This window comes from Littorina saxatilis, linkage group LG16, assembly GCF_037325665.1.
Source record: "Littorina saxatilis isolate snail1 linkage group LG16, US_GU_Lsax_2.0, whole genome shotgun sequence".
NCBI lineage: Eukaryota > Metazoa > Mollusca > Gastropoda > Littorinimorpha > Littorinidae > Littorina > Littorina saxatilis.
In genome coordinates, this window is record NC_090260.1 from 8,621,522 (window position 1) to 8,642,142 (window position 20,621).

The 20,621-nt window shown below is 44.2% G+C and overlaps 1 protein-coding gene across 1 annotated transcript in view; it reads right to left on the reverse strand.

Annotated features, from left to right (window-relative positions):
• Positions 1–10,763, reverse strand: part of LOC138950338 (uncharacterized) — a 35,408-nt gene extending 24,645 nt beyond the window's left edge. Inside the window, exons 1-4 of the mRNA XM_070322090.1 lie at positions 10,558–10,763; positions 7,236–7,331; positions 5,011–5,109; positions 1,648–1,783 (exon numbers count right to left, since the gene is read on the reverse strand). Of these exons, the coding sequence (XP_070178191.1) occupies positions 1,648–1,783; positions 5,011–5,109; positions 7,236–7,331; positions 10,558–10,735 (509 nt within the window). The 5' untranslated portion in view covers positions 10,736–10,763. The remainder of the gene's footprint in view (positions 1–1,647; positions 1,784–5,010; positions 5,110–7,235; positions 7,332–10,557) is intronic.
• Between the last annotated feature and the right edge of the window lie 9,858 nt (positions 10,764–20,621).

Below are 20,621 nucleotides of genomic sequence, written 5' to 3' on the forward strand. Positions count from 1 at the left end.
CACACGGTGCGTGAATACACGTGTACGATAAAGACTGTGACTTTAAGCGGCCTTGAATGCTACACACGGTGCGTGAATACACGTGTAGGAGAAAGACTGTGACTTTAAGCGGCCTTGAATGCTACAAACGGTGCGTGAATACACGTGTACGAAAAAGACTGTGCCTTTAAGCGGCCTTGAATGCTACACACGGTGATATTGTCACACGTGTACGATAAAGACTGTGCCTTTAAGCGGCCTTGAATGCTACACACGGTGCGTGAATACACGTGTACGAAAAAGACTGTGCCTTTAAGCGGCCTTGAATGCTACACACGGTGCGTGAATACACGTGTACGAAAAAGACTGTGCCTTTAAGCGGCCTTGAATGCTACACACGGTGCGTGAATACACATGTACGATAAAGACTGTGACTTTAAGCGGCCTTGAATGCTACACACGGTGCGTGAATACACGTGTACGAAAAAGACTGTGCCTTTAAGCGGCCTTGAATGCTACAAACTGTGCGTGAATACACGTGTACGAGAAAGACTGTGACTTTAAGCGGCCTTGAATGCTACACACGGTGCGTGAATACACGTGTACGATAAAGACTGTGACTTTAAAGCTGTGGTCTATTTATGACTTTCCGGGGCTACGAGGTTGAAAAATAGGGATACAATCATGTACAGAATTCTGTACAGCAAACGCTACCCGAAACACCACCTATACGGCGTGTATGACCTTGAGAGCTTCAGTCACCGCTTGAATTTTGCAGGGATAACATCCGGTTTGCTCTCTCAAGACTGATCATATTTTATCTTCAAGAGAGATCAAGGGGAAAAAATAAACGCCCCGGCGAAGATTCGAACTATCGTCCTCGAGACTTCGTGTCTCATGTCCTAACCACTAGGCTACTGCGCCAATTGAGAAAAAGAAGGAAAAACATTGATATGTATTCGTGTTATGTTATTCTTGAAGCAGCATGATTTATATATCTATCCGCCCATTGTTCAGAAGCGAATACATGTATAACTATTTCTTAGATGTCTGCTTTCGACTGCACAGAGCTTTGGAGAGATTCAATTACTGTTCTTGTCATTTTTCTTGCATGTTGTAAATAGAGATGTCGCAGCTATTTGCATGGCGCGGATGTCGTGTAGCATGACGGTGTAAACATGTACTGCGATTCCGTGAAACATGTTTGCAAATAAAGGCAAACTTTAATGGCAATGTTTACGTTTTTGCAACGTATGCATGGTAATTCAAGCGTAGAATGATATAAAATTATCTTTTTTTGTTTGTATCTTTGACAACACTTGTGAAGTGGCTTAGCGGTTAAGACATCGGCTCCGACATTTCGAGGCCCCGAGGCTTTGAGTTCGAATCCCTGCCAAGTCGTTTATTTTTTCTGCTCGATCCTTCTTGACAAATATGCTCAGCTCTGAGAGAGCAAACCGGATGTTACCACTGCAAAATTCAAGCGTTGACTGAAGCTCTCAAGGTCATACACGCCGTATAGGTGGGGTTTCGGGTAGCGTTTGCTGTACAGAATTATGTACATGATTTTATCCCTATTTTTCAACCTCGTAGCCCCGGAAAGTCACAAATAGACCACAGCTTTAAGCGACCTTGAAAGCTATGTGATATTCTCACACGTGTACATACACGCTCTCCAACCAGTGAGTTGCAATCATGCACAAGATGACATCATATGTGCCATCGGGGACGCACTGCTGGTAGAAATTGATGTTGGTTGCCATGGGATACACGTTGCAGAATTTGGACATGTAACTGGATTCATCTGAAAGTACGGTATAAACAATGGCAAAAGCATGAATAATATGTGTATGAAACGCGGTGTTGAACATATGAATTAATATTCATACTAGTTTTAACGTTTTTACATTTAGTCAAGTTTTGACTAAATGTTTTAACATAGAGGGGGGAATCCAGACAAGGGTCGTGGTGTATGTGTGTGTGTGTGTGTGTGTGTGTCTGTCTGTCTGTCTGTGTGTGTGTGTGTGTAGAGCGATTCAGACTAAACTACTGGACCGATCTTTATGAAATTTGACATGAGAGTTCCTGCGTATGATATCCTCAGACGTTTTTTTCATTTTGTTGATAAATGTCTTTGATGACGTCATATCCGGCTTTTCGTGAAAGTTAAGGCGGCACTGTCACGCTCTCATTTTTCAACCAAATTGGTTGAAATTTTGGTCAAGTAATCTCCGACAAAGCCCGGACTTCGGTATTGCATTTCAGCTTGGTGGCTTAAAAATTAATTAATGACTTTGGTCATTAAAAATCTGAAAATTGTAAAAAAAATATTTGTTTTAAAAAACGATCCAAATTTACGTTCATCTTATTCTCCATTATTTTCTGATTCCAAAAACATATAAATATGTTATATTTGGATTAAAAAAAGCTCTGAAAATTAAAAATATAAAAATTATTATCAAAATTAAATTGTCCAAATCAATTTAAAAACACTTTCATCTTATTCCTTGTCGATTCCTGATTCCAAAAACATATAGATATGATATGTTTGGATTAAAAACACGCTCAGAAAGTTAAAACGAAGAGAGGTACAAAAAAGCGTGCTATCCTTCTCAGCGCAAGTACTACCCCGCTCTTCTTGTCAATTTCACTGCCTTTGCCGTGCGCGGTGGACTGACGATGCTACGAGTATACGGTCTTGCTGCGTTGCATTGCGTTCAGTTTCATTCTGTGAGTTCGACAGCTACTTGACTAAAAAGGTAAAGGTAAAGGTATTCCCATAACCATCTGGTCGTAGGGGAGAGAGATGTTAGAGATCTCCACTTTTCTGGGGGCCAGCTTTTTATGAGGGCGGTGCCCATTTCCTCTCCCTCGCTGCCTTTGCCTTCCCCGGCCCTGAATAGGGTCAGGTACCCATTTCCAGCTGGGTGGCCTGGAGAGCGCTCGGAAAAATCGGGTATTTGTATTTGTCCCCGAGTGGGGAACGAACCACGACCTCCAGCGTGAGAGGCAAGCGCTCTAACCACTGCGCCACTCCGCTAGACTAAATGTTGTATTTTCGCCTTACGCGACTTGTTGGCTCACGTAAGTGTAGCCTATGCGATGATAAACTTTGTCTGTCTGTGCGTGCGTATGTATGTATGTGTGTATGTCTGTGGTAGAAACTTTAACATTTCCGAGTCTATGGATTACGTCAGTCTCGGTCAAAAGTGTTCGACGTGTGTGATAGAAACTATTTGAAGACGTCACATTATGACGTAAGAGGGTTAGACGTCACGCAAAGGAATTACTGAAAGTCTCGGTCATTGTTATTGTGAGCGGGCCGAGACTTCTTGGCAGATCCAGGGTCTCGCTTTCTTGCATAGTTTCACCTATGCTTACTGTGTGTGTGTGTGTGTGTGTGTGTGTGTGTGTGTGTGTGTGTGTGTGTGTGTGTGTGTGTGTGTGTGTGTGTGTGTGTGTGTGTGTGTGTGTGTGTGTGTGTGTGTGTGTGTGTGTGTATGTGTGACGGAGTGATTGAGTTTGTGTTACTGTTTGTCGATTTCTTACGTGAGCCTTGAAGGCTTCGCCTCTTGTTTTGTTCTTGATTTAGTTTTATACACGGTACTATTCTTTATTTATTTATGTATCTGTTCAAGAACGTACATCTGTGAGACCAATGTTTTTGCTGTTCTTGTTCTTTTACTTGTTATTTTCCTCCTTCTCCTTCATCTTCTTCTTCTTCTGCGTTCGTGGGCTGAACGGGTGGATTTTTACGTGTATGGCCGTTTTTACCCCGCCATTTAGGCAGCCATACGCCGCTTTCGGAGGAAGCATGCTGGGTATTTTCGTGTTTCTATAACCCATCGAACTCTGGCATGGATTACAGGATCTTTTCCGTGCGCACTTGGTCTTGTGCTTGCGTGTACACATGAAGGGGTATAAGGCACAAGCAGGTCTGCACATAAGTTAACCTGGGAGGACGGAAAAATCTCCACCTTAACTCACCAGGCGCGGCCGGGATTCGAACCCTCGACCTTCCGCTTTGGAGGCCGGCGTTTTACCACCAAGCCATTGCGGCCGTTTTTCTACGTTCGTGTAGACACCAGTGGGATTTAAAAAAAATGTTTTTACAGGATATTGGAACGTTTAGTTAATGATCAAACAAAACGTTACATTTACTTTACTAGTACATCGACCCAGTTTTTTTCTTTTTCTTTTTCCGTCTTTTTTATAATCATTTTTTTGAATTTTACAATATATATATATATATGAACATCCCATAAAACATTCACAAGGTTCACAATCATGGAATACAAATTAACTTCACACATACAAATGAATACACACAGACATAGAGGGGTGGGATATGGAGAGGGTGGGGGGGGTATAGGAGGGTTAGGGCAGGGGTAAACTGTAGTATATATTGCCAATATCTAGTCTCAAAACATAATTGATCTTTGCTATGGGTAATAGGAATAAAAAGAAGTTGCTAAATCTTCGTAAAACATCAATGAAAAAAGTGTTTATATAAACACCAATCTCTTGCAAATGTACCATAATAATTATTTACACCAGAATTATACTTGTCAATCAAACATCTTTGTTTCACAATGTTCACAAAAACAAAGTGTTGGGGCAATCTTACTCAATGTGGCTCTAAATATACATTGTTTAGCTGTTAATAAACATATCCAAAACAACATCAGAGGGCTTTTAAAAGTATGACCGTTTTTACCCGCCATTCAGGTAGTCATACACCTATTGCAGGGATGCATATTGAGAATGTTCCTTTTTTTAAAACCCAACAAACTCTGTCATAGAAGACAGGGCTGTGTGTGTGTGTACTTGGACTTGTACTTGCGGGTACACACGAAGACGGAATAGACTGGTAGGTCTACATCTTAGTTGACCGTTTATATCGGAAAGAAAATCACCAGGACCGACCGGGATTCCAACCTCCAACCTTCCTAACACAGGACGACGTCATGAACACTACGCTACGCGCCAGACACTTTGCATTGCCAAAACAGGCGTAGAAAAATGAAATACCTGACAGGCGACGGAAGAGGCTGTTGAAGTCGTTCTTCTCCTGGTCTTCGTAGATAATCTGAATGGGCAGCGTGTCTCCTTGTTTCTCTCGCAGGTGTCCTGATACAAGTAATATATCACACATGAACACAGAAATACACAGACAATAAATATATCACACATGAACACAGAGATACACAGACAATAAATATATCACACATGAACACAGAGATACACAGACAATAAATATATCCCACATGAACACAGAGATACACAGACAATAAATATATCACACATGAACACAGAGATACACAGACAATACAGATATCACACATCGTACACAGAGATGCACAGACAATGGGCCTTTGAAATCAGATATTCATCAGTGAATAATCAAAACAGTTATTCATAAGTGAATGAATGAATCAGTAACTTATCAACAGATAAACACAATCTGTTTCTCATCAGTAAATGAAAGAAATCAGTTTCTCCTTTGTTGATAAACAAAATAAGTACCTCGTTAGTAAATGAACAAAATCAGTAACTCGTCAGTGAAGGAACGAAACCAGTTACTCATCAGACATATAAAGACATCCGTAACTCGTCAATGGATGAACGAGATGAGTTAACGCTACAGAAAAGGAAGGAAGGAAACGATTTAACGCTACAGTAAAGGAAGGAAGGAAATGAGTTAATGCTACAGTAAAGGAAGGAAGGAAATGAGTTAATGCTACAGTAAAGGAAGGAAGGAAACGAGCTAACGCTACTGTAGAGGAAGGAAGGAAACGAGTTAATGCTACAGTAAAAGAAGGAAATGAGTTAACGCTACTGTAGAGGAAGGAAGGAAATGAGTTAATGCTACAGTAAAGGAAGGAAGGAAACGAGCTAACGCTACTGTAGAGGAAGCAAAGAAACGAGTTAATGCTACAGTAAAGGAAGGAAATGAGTTAACGCTACTGTAGAGGAAGGAAGGAAATGAGTTAATGCTACAGGAAAGTAAGTAAGGAAATCAGTTAACGCTACAGGAAAGGCAGGAAGGAAGGAAATGAGTTAATGCTACAATAAAGGAAGGAAGGAAATGAGTTAATGCTACTGTAGAGGAAGGAAGGAAATGAGTTAACGCTACAGGAAAGGAAGGAAGGAAATGAGTTAACGCTACAGTAAAGGAAGGAAGGAAATGAGTTAATGCTACAGGCCGGAAAGGAAGGAAGGAAACGAGTTAATGCTACAGTAAAGAAAGGAAGGAAATTAGTTAATGCTACAGGAAAGGAAGAAAGGAAACGAAGTAATGCTACAGTAAAGGAAGGAAGGAAATGAGTTAATGCTACAGGAAAGGAAGGAAGGAAATGAGTTAACGCTACAGTAAAGGAAGGAAGGAAATGAGTTAACACTACAGTAAAGGAAGGAAGGAAATGAGTTAATGCTACTGTAGAGGAAGGAAGGAAATGAGTTAACGCTACAGTAAAGGAAGGAAGGAAATGAGTTAACGCTACAGTAAAGGAAGGAAGGAAATGAGTTAATGCTACAGGAAAGGAAGGAAGGAAACGAGTTAACGCTACAGTAAAGGAAGGAAGGAAATGAGTTAATGCTACAGGAAAGGAAGGAAGGAAATGAGTTAACGCTACAGTAAAGGAAGGAATGAAATGAGTTAACGCTACAGTAAAGAAAGGAAGGAAATGAGTTAACACTACAGTAAAGGAAGGAAGGAAACGAGTTAACGCTACAGTAAAGGAAGGAAGGAAATGAGTTAACGCTACAGTAAAGGAAGGAAGGAAATGAGTTAACGCTACAGTAAAGGAAGGAAACGAGTTAACGCTACAGGAAAGGAAGGAAGGAAACGAGTTAACGATACAGTAAAGGAAGGAAGGAAACGAGTTAACGCTACAGGAAAGGAAGGAAGGAAACGAGTTAACGCTACAGGAAAGGAAGGAAGGAAATGAGTTAACACTACAGTAAAGGAAGGAAGGAAATTAGTTAATGCTGCAGGAAAGGAAGGAAGGAAACGAGTTAATGCTACAGTAAAGGAAGGAAGGAAACGAGTTAACGCTACAGGAAAGGAAGGAAGGAAACGAGTTAATGCTACAGTAAAGGAAGGAAGGAAACGAGTTAATGCTACAGTAAAGGAAGGAAGGAAACGAGTTAATGCTACAGGAAAGGAAGGAAGGAAACGAGTTAACGCTACAGTAAAGGAAGGAAGGAAACGAGTGAACGCTACAGAAATGGAATGCATGAAATGAGTGACCTACCGATAACGCTGGTGAAGAGTGACATGGAGCTGGCACCATCGTTGGTTCCGTAGTCACCTACAGTAAACACGTGTCCCTTCTTCACCGGCACGGCGTCTGCACACACGGAACACTTGTAGCGTCAACATCAACACGTCCAGTCACATGTCCTTGCTTCGACTTCATTCAAGTTTTCATGCTGTTCAGCATTAAGTCAAGAACATTAAAACATGCAGTCATATTGCTTAGCCTTGACCCTAATGCTGAAGCATGAAAATGTTCAGTCATATGTCCTAGCCTTGACCCTAATGCTGAAGCATGAAAATGTTCAGTCCTATTTCCTAGCCTTGACCCTAATGCTGGAGCATGAAAATGTTCAGTCATATTTCCTAACCTTGACGTAATTCCAGAACATCAAAACGTTCAGTCATATTTCATAGCCTTGACCCAAAGCAAGAACATCAACCCATTCAGTCAAATTCCATAGCCTTGCATGACTTAATGCAACAACATCAACATATTCATCAGATGTCACTGCCGTTAAGGGGTTACTAAAGTGTACCGGTTTGTGTCTCATTACCCGCTTAAACGACTTTAAACAAACTGCCCATTATACCTTCTGAGTTGATTGACACGTACACCGCTCAGCATGCCATAGTGTCTATGTTAGTCAAGGTATGTGGACAAAACTGACTGTTTTTGATGCAGATGTAATTGTTTTTTCTAATGACATGCAAAATATGTTTCGTTGCAGTTGTTCTGATGTTGTTCCGATGTTAACACGGGCACCTTTTATTTGAGGAATTTGATTTCGGGGGGGGGGGGGGGTGTCTGTGTTGTAGGTTCCACTGTATAGACACTACCTCGTGTAAAGTCAATCTCTTGTCTGAATAAGGTAGGGGAATGAATGGCCTTTTTAGTTGTTTGTTTGTTCGTTCATGGGCTGAAACTCCCACGGCTTTTACGTGTATGATCGTTTTTACCCCGCCATTTAGGCAGCCATACGCCGCTTTCGGAGGAAGCATGCTGGGTATTTTCGTGTTTCTATAACCCACCGAACTCTGACATGGATTACAGGATCTTTTTCGTGCGCACTTGGTCTTGTGCTTGCGTGTACACACGGGGGTGTTCGGACACCGAGGAGAGTCTGCACACAAAGTTGACCCTGAGAAATAAATCTCTCGTCGAAAGTGGGGATGAACTCACGCTGACAGCGGCCAACTGGATACAAATCCAGCGCGCTACCGACTGAGCTACATCCCTGCCCGGCCTTTTTAGTCATATGATTGGTTTTACAATCAACAGCCTCATCACAAAGACCTCAAACCCATCTGCCTAGTTTTTTTTTATATGACGGGTAGTATAGAAAGTGCTTGAAAGCTCATGTCTTTAAAAATAAGAAAAAATCAAATAATTGTTAAAATATCTTGATCTTAAAAAAGTTAAAAATCGTGTCACTGTAGTGTAAAACAAAGACTCCTTTATATCCCCGAGTACGCTAGTACTAGGGCTCAGCAGACTTTAATTGTGTGTCTGTGTGTCTGTCTGTCTCGACTTAACAGCTTATTGCTGGGAAACTACTGGGCGCAGTTCGTTCAAAAGTTGATACACTAACTTGATAATAGGTCCGATTGATCGTATTAAAACTTCATAATGTTACCTGGGACCTAAATGCGAAATAAACCACAAAAACGACTTGGCGGTGGGAGGAATTGGCGGTGGGAGGAAGTTCGCCTAACGCGTCACACAGTGACGAGAAATATAGCGTCATGAAAAGCATGCGTATCGCATGCGAGACGATTTGCAAAATAGAACAGTCAGCCACCGTGTGGCCACTTGGCTTTGCGCGTTGTGTGTTTGAATAATTTGATTTTTTGTGTACCCCATTTTCTACCAAGCGTTGGTTGCTCGGTCGCGACTGCGGTGGTTTAGAGGTTGCGATTTTGTGTTTTGATTCTTTTCATATCAATTTGTATTTTTTCTTATGGTTTCCTTTGTTTACATATGTTTCAGTCTTTTACCTTCACTTTACATTAAAGAATTTGGTAAAACTACCTGGGGCGTGATAAATGCAAGAATCCGCAAGCCAGGACAGTAAAAGAACTTCGTGGGCCACCAGTTCACCAGTTATGAAGAGGGTCGGCAGTATATTTTTCACTGTGATCAAATAAAAGAGAAAGGCCAGTCACCACGCACATCCTCGGCTCGCATGCAATGTATTTATATAGCAAAGGGAATGCCTGTAATTCACACAGAGCAATCACTTGGTCTTAAACGTGCACAAGACAAAAACTTTCATACTGGGGGAGCGAGCCAGTCTGAAGAGTACTCGGGTCCAGCGCGAGCGTTTTTACATTTAGTCAAGTTTTGACTAAATGTTTTAACATAGAGGGGGGAATCGAGACGAGGGTCGTGGTGTATGTGTGTCTGTCTGTCTGTCTGTCTGTGTGTGTGTGTGTGTGTGTGTGTGTGTGTGTGTGTGTGTGTATGCGTGTGTGTGTGTGTGTCTGTGTGTGTGTCTGTGTGTGTGTGTAGAGCGATTCAGACTAAACTACTTGACCGATCTTTATGAAATTTGACATGAGAGTTAATGAGTATGATATCCCCAGACGTGTTTTTCATTTTTTTTTATAAATGTCTTTGATGATGTCATATCCGGCTTTTCGTGAAAGTTGAGGCGGCACTGTCACGCTCTCATTTTTCAACCAAATTGGTTGAAATTTTGGTCAAGTAATCTTCGACGAAGCCCGGACTTCGGTATTGCATTTCAGCTTGGTGGCTTAAAAATTAATTAATGACTTTGGTCATTAAAAATCTGAAAATTGTAAAAAAAATATTTTTTTTATACAACGATCCAAATTTACGTTGATCTTATTTTCCATCTTTTTCTGATTCCAAAAACATATAAATATGTTATATTTGGATTAAAAACAAGCTCTGAAAATTAAAAATATAAAAATTATTATCAAAATTAAAATTTTCGAAATCAATTTAAAAACACTTTCATCTTATTCCTTGTCAGTTCCTGATTCCAAAAATATATAGATATGATATGTTTGGATTAAAAACACGCTCAGAAAGAGAAAACGAAGAGAGGTACAGAAAAGCGTGCTATCCTTATCAGCGCAACTACTACCCCGCTCTTCTTGTCAATTTCACTGCCTTTGCCAAGAGCGGTGGACTGACGATGCTACGAGTATACGGTCTTGCTGAAAAATTGCATTGCGTTCAGTTTCCATCTGTGAGTTCGAATGCTACTTGACTAAATGTTGTATTTTCGCCTTACGCGTAAATGAAAGGCACACAAACGCTCTTTGCTGGTGAACTTGAGTTGTTTACTGACCAATAAAAGACAGGATGAAAGGTTTTGAAGATTCCATCAGAAGGTTGGTTCGTTTTCCCAGCGTGTTGCCATAGTGACCGCAGCCCGGCTCCCAAAAGGGCAGGTGGCTGTGTTTGTCAAGGGTGGGAGTCTCGCGAGACGCCTGATCTGACGTAAGCTGTTCGCCTTTTGACGTCATAGTTGTGATGATGTCAGCTCAAACTTGGTCAGAACTGGAGAGAAAAAAATGAAACGGAGTGAGATTAAAAGGTGAAGGTGGATGTTCAAAACGTGTTAATGGGGAAATCTGTGTGTGTGTGTGTGTGTGTGTGTGTGTGTGTGTGTGTGTGTGTGTGTGTGTGTCTGTGTGTGTGTGTGTGCGTGTATATGTGTATGTGTGTGTGTGTGTGTGTGTATGTGTGTTTGTGTGTGTAGGGTAGGCGTGTATGTGTGTGTGTGTGTGTGTGTGTGTGTGTGTGTGTGTGTGTGTGTGTGTATCTGAGTTAATCAACGAACCGTGTTAATTCTTGAGCACCTCTAACCATGCCGTACTGAACAAAAGCAGATCTCACCTCGTAAAGGAATGGCACAATGAGCTATACATGCATGTAGTACGTTTTGCAGACACTGTATTCCATTTCAGGTACTGTCTGCTCCAGGCTGGCTCCAGTTAATAATAACTGGCAAGAACCACTCCTCTCCCGCCTATTTACCATTTCCTCCCCCATTTCCCTCCTACCCCTCCCATCCACAGTGGCGCCTGAAATACGGCCAGACCACTCTTTCTTTGTAGATAGCAGCTAGCCTGGCCCGGTCTGTTAGCTGTGTTGATAAGGATCTGTATGCCGCGAGCAGCGCTCTAGAGAGATAGCAAAGAGGGTAACAACTGAGAAAGTTTTCTGCACTGTTCAGCCGGGCATCTCGCAATAGTTATATGTTACAGTAAATTCTCAAAACTAGGAAATTTGCGAAATCCCTGAAAATTTCAGTAAATTTGTGAATTTCCTGTTCCACTCGGGGATTTCACGAATTTCCAAAACATTCTAGGAAATTTGCAAATTTCCTGAAATGAGCATGCCATTTTTTTGACAAATTTGCTGAACAGTGAAAAACGTTTCAGTAAATGTGTCAAATTCTTCAAAGATAAAAAAAAGAGACCGTTTTATTTATTTTACATTGTGTATTTGATAGATTGACTATGAGAATAAATAACAAGTCGCGTAAGGCGAAAATACAATATTTCAATCAATCAATCAATCAATGAGTCTTATATCGCGCATATTCCGTGGGTACAGTTCTAGGCGCTCTGCAGTGATGCCGTGTGAGATGCAATTTTATACGGCCAGTAGATTGCAGCCATTTCGGCGCATATTTACCTTTCACGGCCTATTATTCCAAGTCACACGGGTATAGGTAGACAATTATTAACTGTGCCTAAGCAATTTTGCCAGGAAAGACCCTTTTGTCAATCGTGGGATCTTTAACGTGCACACCCAATGTAGTGTACACGGGGGGAGGGTTCGGACACCGAAGAGAGTCTGCACACAAAGTTGACTCTGTGAAATAAATTTCCGCCAAACCTGGGATCGAACTCACGCTGACAGCGGCCAACTGAATACAAATCCAGCGCGCTACCAACTGAGCTATATAGTCAAGTAGCTGTCGAACTCACAGAATGAAACTGAACGCAACGCAACACAGCAAGACCGTATACTCGTAGCATCGTCACTCCACCGCCCGTGGCAAAGGCAGTGCCCGTGGAATTGACAAAAAGAGCGGGATATTCGTTGCGCTGAGAAGGATAGCACGCTTTTCTGTACCTCTCTTCGTTTTAACTTTCTATATATTTTTGGAATCAGGAACCGACAACGAATAAGATAAAAGTGTTTTTAAATTGATTTCGAAAAAAAATTTTGATAATATTTTTTATATATTTAATTTTCAGAGCTTGTTTTTAATCCGAATATAACATATTTATATGTTTTTGGAATCAGCAAATGATGGAGAATAAGATAAACGTAAATTTGGATCGTTTTATAAATTTTTATTTTTTTTTACAATTTTCAGATTTTTAATGACCAAAGTCATTAATTAAATTTTAAGCCACCACGCTGAAATGCAATACCGAAGTCCGGGCTTCGTCGAAGATTACTTGACCAAAATTTCAACCAATTTGGTTGAAAAATGAGGGCGTGACAGTGCCGCCTCAACTTTCACGAAAAGCCGGATATGACGTCATCAAAGACATTTATAAAAAAAATGAAAAAAACGTTCGGGGATTTCATACCCAGGAACTCTCATGCCAAATTTCATAAAGATCGGTCCAGTAGTTTAGTCTGAATCGCTCTACACACACACACAGACAGACAGACACACACACACACACGCACATACACCACGACCCTCGTTTCGATTTCCCCTCGATGTTAAAATATTTAGTCAAAACTTGACTAAATATAAAAAGAAAAAAAAGTTGATTTGAGCATGATTTTAACCGAACATCTTCAATTTTTGGGTCCGACACACTACCAACCCGCCACGCCAGCCACATGAAAGGAAAGTGAAAATAAGTTATAAGAAGTTTGTGGTGTTGGGATTACAAAAACTCATGTAAAAACAGCTCACACCTGAACTACCAAATCTGACAGACCATAAGCCTTTGCAGTTCAGTCCGCGTTTGGTTCATTTTGCTGATAGGCAGCCCAACAGGATGGCAGGCAATGCAGATGTTGAACTGAAGTTCACCACAGAACTTTTCAGACAACGTGAGGAAAATAAAACATATTGTTTAATCCCAAAGTCGGAATATAACAAGATTGTGGAAGATGTCAAGACTGTGTGGTGAATGTCGATTTCCCTGTTAGGCTAAGGGAGACGACTCCATTAGATTCCCCCTGTACCGGAAGTGTTGAGCCACGCAGTGGCGGGTGAGAGAGCAGATTTGACCGAGACACAGACCAGACAGCATCGATTCTACGACCGTCTTCAAGACTTCAAGACGTTCGTGTAACTGTTACAGCCTTTAACGGTAAGTCCGTTAGGGGCGTTTGAGCTTAGCTTCCCCCGGGGAGCTCAGCATTATGAGAAGTTAATGTAGCAAGCGCAAGGCGGCTGGGTAAACCCCGGCCGCAGTGCGTGTTTACATTTGTTATACATGTGTGTCATACGTACCGTCCTGTCAACCGTATTGTTATCCATGTAAAGCTCGGCTTTCACCACAATGGTGTCAGAAGTTCGTCTGAAGAACCTGCGCCGGCGTAAGTGTAGCTGTGTTATTTTTTTTGCTGAGTTTCTGCGGGAGGGAATGCCCTAACGGACATAGGAGTCCCTGACACGAATTACTATCTGGGTGGGCGTGTCAGTCGTCAGTTTCTGTGGTATGTTTCGGCATACATGTGTGTCCGTTTTGTCTGGGTTTTTTTTCTGCTACAACAACACCGGGTCACCACAGCATGGTTTATTTAGTATTGCACAGGGTCTGTTGACGGTGCTTTAGTTTTTTTTGTTCCATATTTTTGCCCCCATAGCAGTATACACAAAGAGCGAAAATTTAAGATGGCGACCGGACACTACAACCATGCATGATTTTTAAATAATGTAAAGGTTGAAATATTGTGCCGAGGACGCCCCTTTTGTGTTTACAGTATTAAGAACGAGGGCGAAGTTATATGTTTTGTTTTATCATTTTGGAATCTTATTTTGGTTTTTTCAAATTCCTGCCAGGGTGACCACTATTTGTTTGTTTTTTACACTGTCATGTTGTGTTAGAGTTACTGGGTATAGGCAATTAACTTTGTGTTCATAAATTTATTACTAGTGACTAACTGCACTATATACTGGCCACGCTGGCGGGTCAACAGCTTCTCTGTGCCCGTCCATGGGTTTTGTTTTTCTTCCTCATGGCTTTGGTGGTCGATAGGTATATAGGATCTGATTTGTTTTAGTCGATAGGCAGGCCATTTTCCAAAATAGTTTTTGTTGGTAGGCTGACAACCACCACACCGCCGTTATGGGCCAAGCTCAGGACGGAGGTGTGTGTACGGCAAATTTTTATATCAAAATTTAGGTGATTACTGTTCTGGATTCCCACTATCACTGGCGGGATAACAGCTTATCTGTGCCCGTCCATGGGTTTATTTTTGTCTATCCCATGGCTTTGATAGTTGTTAGAATGCTGTTAGGTTATTTGAGTATGTCCGAAACCCACAATTTATAACACAATATGACATTACAGCTCTGGCGGGAGGCACTATTCTAGCCAAATGGGTTTTTGCCCAATACAAGTGTTGATTGTTTGTACTTGCTCTATACATGTTACTAGGTTACTTTTTACAGCACTGTTTTTCGCATCCCTGCTGGCGGGATAACAGCTTTTCTGTGCCCGTCCATGTGCCCAGACACATGGCAGAGGGGGATGATCATGAATACAGGATTTATTTAATGATATCACTTGTGTTTTATGTTTTGTCTTCCGGTCATTAACGTTTACTCTTTGTTCATATCCATGAGTAACACAATGGTGAACTCTAAGAAAAACTCTTCTCCCAAAGACCTAGCCGTCCTCCTAATATCAAAAGGGGGAGGGGAACCAAGATGGGGACAGGGTGACACCATAACCCCCCCCCTCCCCTCCATTCCTGCAGTCCTTTTGGGAGGGGAGTTAAGAGGCAAGGGTCGATGGGATGGAATAAGAAGAGAGTGCCCCTACAAATTTGATTCGGGGAAGAAGTACCTGAGTACAAGCCTGCATAGTTAGTTTCTGAGTGGCGACAAAAAGTTGCTCCAAGTCCAACCACACGCTTATTGATGGTATAGCTGTGTGAAGTTATGCCGCTGTGCTCTGATTTCTCCTGTTGGGCAGGGAGAGGTTATCATCCCAACTGTCAGGAAAAGATCATAGAGCTAACATGGCAGATCAGGTTCAGGTGGTGGACCAGGTGTCAGAGAAAGACAAGGGTAAGATTAGTGTTAGATCTAGTTAGTGGGGCTGGGACTGACACCTTTTCCCCCAAATAGTTATAGACGACGCCAAGTATAGTCCCAAGGACCTCCCCCATCGCAAATTCTTAGGATGACACAGGCAGAGTGGTTTCTCTGAGACAGGGGATGGTAATGGGAATGATTTCCATATTTAGTAAGCATTTATGTTTCTGAGAGCCCCCTTCATCAGACAGAGTGATGTCCCCTGAGGCAGGGCGTGGTGATTGGTGAGGTTTTCAGTTTTAAAGGGAAATTGATTATGTGTGGCAACAACACAGGGGGAAGGGAAGAGGCAGGCTAGCACTACAATCACTCCAAGCAGGCTGGGTATTCTGGAGCGCCCAGGTAGTGACAGTCCCGTTGAGTTGACTGATCGCGGCAGTCCTCCATGGAGGCGCTCTGGTGGGTCTCAGGTGCAGGCCAGCTGCTCATCCCGGATGAATGAACTTTTGCCGGCGTCTTGGCAATCACCTCGGTGTCTCTCTGCCCAGCCACCACGAGCTTATCCGGGTCCTCTACACCTCAGGGACTACGGTAACAGCTGTGACGGCAGCCAAGTAAGGCAGAAGTTGCGACATGCAAGGGAGAAACCGTGACGGAGGACATTTCCCCATACTGGACCCCCACTAAAATGCACCATCAAAGGGACCTTCGGCAGTACACTGAGCAGCGACGTCAAGTCACCACCACATGCGAGAACCAGCACCCACTGTGAAAGCCTCCGTGGAACCCCTCTCCCTGACGCAGCGGTCCCCTATGGAAAATCATCCACGGAACCCCAGGCAGTACGCTGGACAGCGACGCCAAGAGCGGAACGTGGAAATTTTAGAAGAAGAAGAAAAGTGAGTGTACCTTTGTATGTTGCAGCTGGAGTACACTCCGCGCAGTTTTTTGGTTATTTAGTAGGGGGAGGGGGTAATCATGTTTTTTGTTTGTTTTTTGAAGTGGGGGGAGGTTAGTAGAAATATTGGGACGACCCATCGAAGGGAACCTTAGGAATAGGGCAGGGGAAGCGCCATTTTAGCACCGTTTGTCATGGCTACTTTCAGAAACGGGAAAGAAATGGAAGAGTCTGTCCTCGGTCGTCCAGATGGAAGAGATCACCGTAGCTGAAATCTGGGGCACTCTAGACTGTAAGGTGAAGGTCGCAAGGCAGTTGGCCGTCTACCTCAGTGACCCAACAATGGACTACGCAGCGTTTGTATCCTGCGCAGCCCTTTCAGGAAGAGTCAAAAGGGACGTTAGAGAGTTTAATGTACATTGGCACGGTCGTTGCAGGGTCGTTGCAGGGTCGTTGGAAATGAGGAAAACGAATCGGAGGTGGAAGACTGTTCCCACGACAAATCCTCGGAAAATGATGCCAGCGAACACCTTTTCCCCAAAGAAAAACAGGATCTCCACTTAGAACGTCAGGAAGAGGCTAAGGCCCACCATGACAACAGGCAGGATCTCCAGTTAGAACGTCAGGAAGAGGCTAAGGCCCACCATGACAACAGGCAGGATCTCCAGTTAGAATGTCAGGAAGAGGCTAAGGCCCACCATGACAACAGGCAGGATCTCCAGTTAGAACGTCTGGAAGAGGCTAAGGCCCACCATGACGACAGGCAGGATCTCCAATTAGAACGTCAGGAAGAGGCTAAGGCCCACCATGACGACAGGCAGGATAAAGAGGTAGCTAGCCCTTCCAGAGTACAGCTCCGGCTCCGGCTCTCCCCACAAGGACCCAAGTCTCAAGTCACAATAGGCACGAGTACCGGTGTAGGCCGGGAGCGCAAGCGGCGGGACATGCGGAGGGAGAGCCGCAAGGGATGGATTACCCCTGGGACTGGACCCCCTCTGTGACATGCGCGCCTCTCAGTTGCACCAGGAACTCTCCCCCGGGAGTCAGGGTTGAAGGCCCCAAGTGCGACATTCCCCTGACAAACCCAAAGTGTCCACAACGGTGGGGAGTGGAGTGTACCTTCCAGCAGTCAGCTGAGCAGCGACGTCGAGGGAAGATCCACACCCCAACGACAGAAACATGTGTGACCCCCCGACCGCAATACTCGGGGAAAGCAACACAGGTGACCCCCCGGCAGGCCACTGAGCAGCGACGCCGAGGGGAAGACCCACACCCCAACAACAGAAACACGTATGACTCCCCGGTCGCCACACTCAGGGGAAAGTGACACGTGGGACCCTCCGGCAGTCCGCTGAGCAGCGACGCCGAGGGGAATTTTCACACGCCCACGACAAGAACACGGGTGACCCCCCGACCGAAACACTTAGGGGAAGGTCAGAATAGAACTCGGCGGCTCGAGAAGCGCTGATACATCGGGAATCTAGTTGAACTCAGGAGCGCGTATCTCGGCAGCCTCTGGTCCCCCCAGTTTCAGTGAGGTTCACAACCCTTCTAATCAAGGTGGCAAGTTCGGGCGCCGCTGGTCAACAAGGCCGGCAATGCAGGGATGATATTTACCCTAAAAGGCACGTTACAAAGGGTGGGAATAAGTTGCATCTCCCCTGCACCTAACTGGGAACGCGGGCTGCTTCTGGGTAGGCCCTGTGTGTTCGAGAACCTAGGAATGTGGTTGTGGAGGTTTTTTTTTCAGAAAGGGGAGGAGGGTTAAGCGCACAACCCGTTTTGGGACGTCCTTAACCTTGGGGAAGTGGGTGTCTGATAGGCGTGTACAAAAGCCTGCTCTTGACTGTTGTGGACATGCCCTGGTGTACTGTAGTGCCATCCAACACTGGGCGGTCCAAGCCAAGGTTTCGATCTAAAGGGCTGCAGCATGCAGAGGGAGAACTACAGGGGACTAGTCATCACAAGTGCAGTGTCCCCTCAGCAATATGCGCGCTTCCATGAAGTATCCTTCCAAGGCACAACGCTCCCCTGCCAGGCTTGACGAGGTGCCTGCCTGGTCCACGGTGGCAGAAAGACCAGCATACCCCCAGCACACCTTGGTCGGGGAATGTGCAGCGGAACGAGGAAGTATGAGGATAGAGCCCGCATGCCTAGCAGTGTCCTCAGGAAGAAATCTGGCTACCACCACCGGTCCGGCAAAGAAGAGCCCCCTTCCCGGGACGGCATCTGCGGTCGAGTTGAGGGGCTCTCTTTTCAAAACGGGGAGGAATGTGGTGAATGTCGATTTCCCTGTTAGGCTAAGGGAGACGACTCCATTAGATTCCCCCTGTACCGGAAGTGTTGAGCCACGCAGTGGCGGGTGAGAGAGCAGATTTGACCGAGACACAGACCAGACAGCATCGATTCTACGACCGTCTTCAAGACTTCAAGACGTTCGTGTTACAGCCTTTAACGGTAAGTCCGTTAGGGGCGTTTGAGCTTAGCTTCCCCCGGGGAGCTCAGCATTATGAGAAGTTAATGTAGCAAGCGCAAGGCGGCTGGGTAAACCCCGGCCGCAGTGCGTGTTTACATTTGTTATGTGTGTCGTACGTACCGTCCTGTCAACCGTATTGTTATCCATGTAAAGCTCGGCTTTCACCACAACTGCAGCCGTGAACAACGCAACCAAAAGTCGACAGGAATATTATAACCTGGCGAAGTGAGTTTATCTTTCTCTGTCGGTCTTTCTGTATGTCTATTGCTACCTCTCTCTCTCTCTCTCTCTGTCTCTCTATCTCTCTCTGTCTCTCTCTCTTCTTCTCTCACTCTCTCTCTCTTTCTCTCTCTCTCTCTTTCTCTCTCTTTCTCTCTCTCTCTCTCTCTCTCTCTCTCTCTCTCTCTCTCTCTCTCTCTCTCTTTTGCTCTGGCTGTCTTTCTGTCTCTGTCTGCCTTTCTGTCTCTCTCTCTATCTCTATATCACTGTCGCTCTTTTTATCTGCCTGCCAGTCTGCTAGCCTGGCTGGCTGGGTGTCTTTCTGTCTGTGTCTGTCTGCCTTTCTGTCTCTCTCTCTCTATCTCTATATCACTTTCGCTCTTTTTATCTGCCTGCCTGTCTGCTAGCTTGGCTGGCTGGGTGGCTTTCTGTCTGTGCCTGTCTGTCTGTCACTGTCACTCTGAAAAAACAAAACAGGCTTTCATACGCAATACATCTTTTACCAATGCATGGATCGAGTGCCCTACCACACATTTTGTATTTGTGTTTTCAGGTATGACGTTCTCCAGTGTGGTCCTGTTGAAAAGCTCATTAAGAAGAGGAGTTGTGCTGAACAAACCCCTGTCTACTATGTCACCATCGAGGAAACTTTCGACGTCATCAAGCGCGCTCATATCTCGACGGGCCATGGTGGGCGTGATCGAATGATCAAAGAAACACAAAGGAAATATGCAAACATTAGTACCAAATCGCTCGAGCTTTTCAAGTCACTATGCGAGGAATGTCAGAAAAAGAGAAAGAGACCCATGACAAAAGGTGTAGTTGTGCGTCCAATCATCAGCAAGAATTTGCATCACGAGGACAAGTTGATCTTGTTGACATGCAGTCCATGCCAAGCAACGGTTACAAATGGATCATGGTGTATCAAGACCATCTCACCAAGTTCTGCGTCCTCCGGCCTATTAGGAGCAAACGCGCTGTAGAGGTTGCAGCCCAGCTGCTTGACATCTTTCTCGTGATCGGTGCTCCTGCAATTCTCCAAAGCGATAACGGCACTGAGTTGACAGCCAACATAATTTCAGAACTGAAAGATGTTTGGCCAACATTGGTATTAGTTCACGGGAAGCCGCGACATCCACAAAGCCAGGGATCGGTTGAAAGAGCAAATGGTGACATCAAAGACATGCTGGTGGCCTGGCTGGCGGACAACCATACTCAAGACTGGGCAACAGGGATAAAGTTTGTGCAGTTTTATAAAAACTCTTCCCATCATTCGGGAATAAAGCGATCCCCCTACTCAGCACTATTCGGCAGCGAGGCTAGTGTTGGGCTCACAACATCATCTCTACCCTTTGAAGTCCTGAAGAATTTGGAAACTGAAGAAGATCTCCTGGCACTGGTTTTGCATCAGCCATCCTCTGAATCCAGCGATCCATCTCCTACAGAATCAAACCCTCAGACTCCTTCAGAATCAAACCCTCCAGCTCCTTCGGAATCAAACCCCCAGGCTCATTCAGAATCAAACCCTCCAGCTCCTTCGGAATCAAACTCTCAGGCTCCTTCAGAATC